Raw genomic sequence first — 7,236 nt, 5'->3', positions numbered from 1 at the left:
TTTATAAATGAGTTTAAAGGTAAGTGTTACGTGTTCAGGTGGGATTGTTTAATTAATGATTAATGTCTCAGGTACATGACATGCTGTACTCCTCTTGTTTAGGGAGAGGTGTGTTTAGTTGTACTGACTTTGATAAGGGAGATTTCCTATTGGAGTACAGAGGAGATCTCATAAGCAGAGAAGAATGTGAGCGGAGGCGAAGAATATATCATGATGCCCTCAAAGTGTTCATGTATGAATTTCGATTCAATGGCAAATTCCTTTGGTATGTACAAATATTATATACATGGGGGAGATGTGGAAGTTATTTGCATGGTTATTTAGCACTAATGATCAGGGCTCATGTTCACCAAGCGTCTCAGAGTCGGAAATCGCTCCTACTGCAATTCCTAAATGGCCAAAAACTTCAGAATGACGCTATTTTGGCCTTATTTTCATGAATGGGGAGGGGTAAGAGCTATTCACCAAGATTCTTAAAATAGGAAATCATTCCCATCTTCACCAAAATGTTGGAGAGCGCCTGAGGTGTCCTAACTGGTTGGGAATAGTGAGGAAGGGGTGTTGAGGCAGAAACACGTGAAGAGGAGAGATGGTTTAGCAGAGCACAGAGCTCATAACGGGCATGTTTAGACAAAAATGGGGGTGGGGGGAGTAAAACTTTTTCTCTGGTTACTAATTCCAGCAGTCTGAAATAATAAATTAAACTTCACAGATCATGCACATTTCCCCACCATGCAGCATGAATGCATAATCCATGGCACATATTAAAATAATTATATTATATATACATTTAATCTTGTATTAAATTATTTAAGTGAACTGTTTTCTTGTTTCCTTATGAGCAGCACTTCATCGTTTCATTAACATGGCGCATCCCCATGTTTCTCACTCCTCAGGGGTACGTGTGACAAACTGACTGGTTACTCTGATGCTTTTACATATTGCATCCATTGACTTTTTATCTTTAGAGGTAAGAGTAGGACAGAATATTACTTCAATTATTTCTTTACATTTTACTCCCTTCGCCACAAGCAAAACACTCTCATCCTCTCGTTTTATTTGAAGTCATGTTGATCAGATTATGACTGACCTACACAGCTCTATTATAGGGGCTTTAATCAGTTGTGATTGGAGCAGAGTGATTAGAATAACGTCATGCAGCGAGTCACGCATCTATAGGTTTTGTTCATGTGCATAAAACCTTCACATAACTGCCGCTGATTTTAGCATTTCACTTTTTCACCGTTTAAAACTTTGTACACTCTACAACACCTCCTATAATGTGCAGACTACTTTGCGGCTCTCAGTGTCGTAAAAAGTGACGTCTCACACTTTCCTTGGCGCAGTCTTACTCCTTGCCGAAAGTAAGAATAGAAAGCTTTATAAATAACCTATATGTCCTTCTCTGAGGTGAGTCTTTAGTCCTAAATAAACTTTGATTCCTATGAGTGATTCTGAGATGCTTAGTAAATATGGGCCCAGTTTTATTTTCTTAAAGACCATTGACCATTAAATATTCAATGATCATCTTTTCAAATAATATAATATTCGATGAGAAGCATTTGGTGCTGATATTCTCAGTTGTTGTGTTTATTTGGAATAAGAAGTATGTATTATTGTAATAGTAATGTATCATTAAGAGATTCACTGTCATTTGTTCAGTGTTGATGCAGCCCTGGATGATGGCTCCCTTGGGAGACTGGTGAATGATGACCATATAAAACCAAACTGCAGAATGAAGACCATCCGTGTGGATGGTAACTCTCATCTTTGTTTATTTGCTATAAGAAGCATCTGTCCTGGTGAAGAGATCACATACAATTACGGCGATTCTGAGTGGCCATGGCGATGCAAGGTATGTAGATGTTAGTAATTTTGTGCATTATTTTAAAGGATTGGTGTATATTAAATGCTTTAAGCAGTTTAACACACTTAACATCTGGTTTCTGCCAGAGAATGTGTCTTACAGTATGTTGCTATAAGTTCAGGAGCAGGATGCAAATTTTTCCCTTCAAAGTTTTTTTTTTTTGCATCTTTTGTCTATGGAATCATGCTCACTGTGTTATTAGGGATAGTCCATAAGGACGCTAGTTTTTGGGACAGTGTTCTGTATTAGCGTTTATAAATTGGTATCGGGTCTAAAACAGTGCTGATGTGCCTGTTCGCATGCAACATGTTTAGCATTCATTGCGTAAACATTGGCACATGGAGAAACACAATTGCAGCTCAAACTGTGAGCTAAATAGCGATATCCAATATTTAGCATGTCTGTAATGTAAGTTAACTGACTTTTGATAAATTCAATATTTAAGTTTGCATATACAGTAGTATAGCCTGAGTCGACTGATTACATGAAATAGCATAAAAATATTTTTGTTTGCTTGCTTTATGCCCGTAAATATTTAAAACCTTCAAAACTTTTTTTAGATGACATCGTCTAAGAATTCACCACCTCCAGAACAAAAAGATACAGCAGATAAAAAGGCATCCAAAAAGGTGATGTAGAAAAGAGTAAAGTGTTATTCTTACGATTACAGTTACTCTTACAAATGTGTGCACTGTTTATTATATCTGTGCACAGTGTGGACATTGTAGCGTTTTTATTTTCTGAATATGCAAACTTTGACTTTATCTTTTGTATACATTGTTTGATATTCTGCTGGATAAGTGTTTTTTCTTTCTCTTAGTAAAAGTGTTTCTGAATGTGAAATTTTATTTCTTAGTGCCCGATAAGCGAGTTGCCATCAGACAGTGCTGCCTGTGAAGAACTGACCGTAGTAACAGATGAGGTAAATGAATTATTCTGCATTCCAGTAAAGTCGTGTTTGTGAGAACTGTGTTGACGTACACATTTAGTGCAGTGTTTTACCTTTCTGTAGCTGCATATAACCTGATAATTGTTTTGTTCAGCATTCTACCCATGAATTAAACACCACATCTCAGTCAGAAGTCAGAGCTGAAGTAGAATTTAATATTCAAACCCTTTGCCTGTAGTAGAATATTTTTCTTTTTCCTGAATTTCAGGTTACCCTTGGTATGGCCCAATTGTCCTCAGAGAAGCAGAATTATATTGAGAAGAACGGTGGGGAGAAGGTAATATTGAGAATTACATGATTCAGGAAAATGATTACCTGTAGTCTTTACCTATTGAGCTATAAGTCTAATACCTGGATGTTTTCTATTCTTAATATTTTCAGGTTTATCCTGTCAAAGAGTCGTTGGTTAAAGAGGAGCTGAGCTTTTACTTATTAACACAAGGACTTGAACAGGTATTTAAATATTTAGATGGATTTGTTAGACATTATTTACAGTATTTGACCTTTTTTATTAAAACTGGAACAACACATTGTCAGTATAGGTTTTAATACTGTGTGAATGTGTTTGTATACACCGTTCCACACTGTGCCTAACCCCGGGTTATCATCTTTCTAAACCCTACTTTTAACTTCATGTAAAGGAGTGTTTCACACTTGAAATTAAGGAGTGGGATTATCATCGCATTTTACCTGTTGTTCTAAAACACTGCTCTGTAGCAGGGTCCACACCGCTTTTGCAGGGTTAACACCGCATTGTGGTGCCAAACATGTACAGTGTGGAACAAAGCAGGGGTAGAATGTTATGACTTGATACTTAGCAACATACAACCAATTAGAAAGGCCTTGTGTAGAGTCACAGAAACTGACCAGCGTACACCTCATATCAATAACTCTACACGCTGTGTAAACAACCATATCACCATCTGAGGAAAGTGTGAATACTGAAAGAATACTGTCATAAACACCTAAATTGGAGTAAAAAAAAAAAAAACATTGCAGAACTCTTAAAACAGTCGAATTATTATTGGGAAAGTGTTTTGTAGTGTTGATAAAGTTGTGTAAGACATAAATCTGTTTTATAAGGACATCCCCCTGAACATGTTCTAAGAGTATGTCCTGACTGAAGAATCTGTGTGTTGTGAGTTTTACAAAACCCTTGTCTATGAGGACACTAGTTATTATTGGGACAGTGTACTGTATTAGTGTTCATAAAATTGTGTATGACTGAAACCAGTTTTAAGAGAACACTGTTTTATTAGGACATCCTCAGAACATGTTCTCAGTGTTTGATCTGACTGAAGAATCTCAGTGTGTTGTTAGTTTTACAAAAACCTTGTTTATGAGGACACTTGTTTTTAACAGGGACATGGGGTGGGAGATGATTCTTTGGGCCAAGGAAATGCAAAATTTTAATTTAAAATTTATATATAGAAACACAATTGCAGCTTAAACTGTAAGCTGAATAGCGATAGCCAAGATTAAGCATGTCTATGATGTAAGTTAATTGACTGATGTAAGTTAATTGACTGATGTAAGTTAATTAACTGATGTAAGTTAATTGACTGATGTAAGTTAATTGATAAATTAAATATTTAAGTCTGTATATACAGTCTGCCTATACAGGAGTATAGCCACTTCTGTGTAAAAGGTAGTAACGAAATAAGATTGCTAAGTCGACTGATCACATGAAATGGCATGGAAAAAATGTTTGCTTGCTTTATGCCTGTAAATATTTTAAACCTTTACAACTGTTTTTAGATGACATCATTTAAGAATTCACCGACACCAGAACAACAGGATACATCAGATAAAAAGGCATCCAAGAAGTTGATGTAAGTGACACTTTTTTTTTTCCTTACGAGTACAGTTACTTTTGACAGTTAGTCAAGTTCTTCCACACCAAACGTGCTCATCCATGTCTTTATGGACCTTGCTTTGTGCACTCGTGTGCAGTCATGTTGGAACAATTAAATTAAATTTTATTTAAATAGCGCTTTTAACAATTGGCATTGTCCCAAAGCAGCTTCACACAATCAGGAACAGGCAGGGGACATCCCTAACCGGTCCCCAAAAAGTTGAAAGGATGAAATTGTCTAAAATGTCTTGCTATGCTTGAGCATTCAGAGTTTTTCACTGGAAATAAAGGGCTGAAACCCCTGAAAAACAACCTCACACCAGTTCCAACATGACTGCACACCAGTGCACAGAGCAAGGGTCCATAAAGACATACAGAACATCAACAGATGCCTTTAAAAAGCTCTATACTTCAGAGAGTTGATTTCACACACTGCCTTAGTTACACTGATTGAGGCCAAATTTAACAAACCATTAACACTATCATTCACCCAAGATGTACAGTGTCTTCATCAGTTCCTTGAGAAGACTGCAAATATGGCGTTTGGGAAACTCAAAGAAACATCATCTCAGGTCTACATTGATCTTGCCAAAGCAACACTTGCAAGAATGATTGTTTTTAATCATAGACATGCTGGCGATGTGTAAAAAATACTGCAAGTTTTCAGGAAAGGGACAGTACTGCTCTTCATGATTTTGCCCTGGGCCTCAGCAAATTTTAACAGAAACTCTGCAGTCATTTTAGTCCCTGTTTGATGTTGTGTGCATGTTAAACACATTTTGACATTTCTCATGTCACTTTTACTTTAAGGTGAGATTGTGACAGTGTGAAGCCAGTGGACCTGATGCTGAAGATAACGTTGCTGCTGGTGCCTCTAATCATGTAGGTATGGACTCATCTTAATGTATATCTGTACATTTTTAACCCATAATTGTATTTAGGGAATAATTACCTATAGACTAAATGTTTTATATAGTTGAAATGTTTACATTTATTAATTAGTGCATGACTAGAATATTGTTGAAATTAGAGATGCTATATTTAGGACGAATTTAGTTATTTCTTTCCTTTAAATATACTTTTTCTCTGTATTACACAGCTTTAAATTTGTAATCAAGCAAGTTAAGTGGTTAAACTGTATATGGTCAGGTTTTATAAAGTGTTTTTATAATTTCCATTAAATATGTGATGTCCGTACTGTAGTGGCAATATTTTAAGGCATATGCTGTATGTATAGTGTTGCAGTACACAGGGAAGTTCCTATTATGCAGATGTACAATTCAGGGAGATTATAGGTAAAATCTCTTTCATATTGACACCAATATGCATAAAATTACCTTTTATAAAACTTGAGAATGTACACTTGAACTACTTGTTCAACTTAAGTCAATGAAACCTTATTTACAGTTGAAACCAGATATTTACATACACTTTCAGAAAAAAAAACAGTTCTTTCTTTACTGAAAAAAATAAGGGTACAAAACTTTTCCTGTTTTACTTTGATTTAATGTTTGACAGTAAAGGAACAAAAAAGGTTTTTTTTTATTTAGTATTATTAATTAATTTTTCAAGTGCATGTAAATATCTGGTTTTAACTGTATATAGCTTTTCCCAATTGTCAAAGTAGTAGTTATAAAGCAGCTTTACGTAGAATAAACATGATGGAAATACAGAAAAATCAGGAAAGGATAAATAGTATCACTTGGCTGTAAAATGACTTGGCTTGACTTGTTGCACCACTCATTTTGGGCCCCACTTTGGCCTATTTTCGGTCCAGCAAAAAGAAGCCCCAGACCTTACATTTCCACCACCATGCATCACTGTTCGTAGAATGTTCTTTTTTTAGAATTCAGAGTAGCAGTGATCAATATAGGTTGTTTTACATATTGTATTTTCTTCAGATGTTTGCTGGCCATATAATTAGAATTTTGGGTATGTGCTTAAGAACTGTTGAGGTTTCTTATCAGTGCATTGCTTATGTCTTGCAGGTATTCAGAAGATGCCCACTGAAACACCTCCTGAAGTTTCTCAAGGTACCTGAGATTTTACATTGGAATATAGCCAGCAATGTAAGTACATGAACCTCCCACAAAATTCAGGCTTAATAAAGTAAGTATTCTTATGTACAGGTAATGAGTCCAGGACAAAGATTGGGAACCCATGAATAAGTTGAAGAGTGTGTTGGTCCAATGCTGAGATTTTTTTACAACTGTGATGACACTTTTGAAAGCACATATAACTAAAGGGAAACTCGGCACTTTGTCTGAATTCCAGCAGTGTTAGACTTTGTAAGAAATGGAGGTCTTTGCTTGAAAAGGAAAGCCCAAAATAAGTGATACACAAGCAAGTACGTTATTTCTTTGAGATTTTTTTGTCCACTTATTTTGTTTTTCATTTACATATGCAGCAGATTGTTTTTAAATTCTACAGTTGTTCTTAAATTCTGCTTTAACATTTTATTTTGAATAACTGGTTTAGGTTTCATCTTATGTTTTATTGATTATATATATAGCTATGCCTTATTTTATTTAGGTTGTTTTGAATGGTTCAATGGATTAAGATGCC

At 35.5% G+C, this 7,236-nt stretch overlaps 1 protein-coding gene across 1 annotated transcript in view; it reads left to right on the top strand.

The window, feature by feature from the left end:
- LOC128541228 (N-lysine methyltransferase KMT5A-A-like) overlaps window positions 1-6,928 on the top strand; it is a 7,652-nt gene extending 724 nt beyond the window's left edge. Inside the window, exons 2-11 of the mRNA XM_053511563.1 lie at window positions 1-19; window positions 103-232; window positions 1,663-1,855; window positions 2,428-2,496; window positions 2,724-2,789; window positions 3,025-3,093; window positions 3,198-3,269; window positions 4,575-4,648; window positions 5,482-5,557; window positions 6,660-6,928. The exon at window positions 1-19 is cut by the window's left edge and continues 111 nt beyond it. Of these exons, the coding sequence (XP_053367538.1) occupies window positions 1-19; window positions 103-232; window positions 1,663-1,855; window positions 2,428-2,496; window positions 2,724-2,789; window positions 3,025-3,093; window positions 3,198-3,269; window positions 4,575-4,648; window positions 5,482-5,485 (696 nt within the window). The 3' untranslated portion in view covers window positions 5,486-5,557; window positions 6,660-6,928. The remainder of the gene's footprint in view (window positions 20-102; window positions 233-1,662; window positions 1,856-2,427; window positions 2,497-2,723; window positions 2,790-3,024; window positions 3,094-3,197; window positions 3,270-4,574; window positions 4,649-5,481; window positions 5,558-6,659) is intronic.
- The last annotated feature ends 308 nt before the right edge of the window (window positions 6,929-7,236 follow it).

Source organism: Clarias gariepinus, chromosome 14, assembly GCF_024256425.1.
Source record: "Clarias gariepinus isolate MV-2021 ecotype Netherlands chromosome 14, CGAR_prim_01v2, whole genome shotgun sequence".
Classification (NCBI taxonomy): domain Eukaryota; kingdom Metazoa; phylum Chordata; class Actinopteri; order Siluriformes; family Clariidae; genus Clarias; species Clarias gariepinus.
The sequence above is the reverse complement of the archived record's forward strand: the minus strand, read 5'-3'. Positions and strand labels throughout refer to the sequence as shown.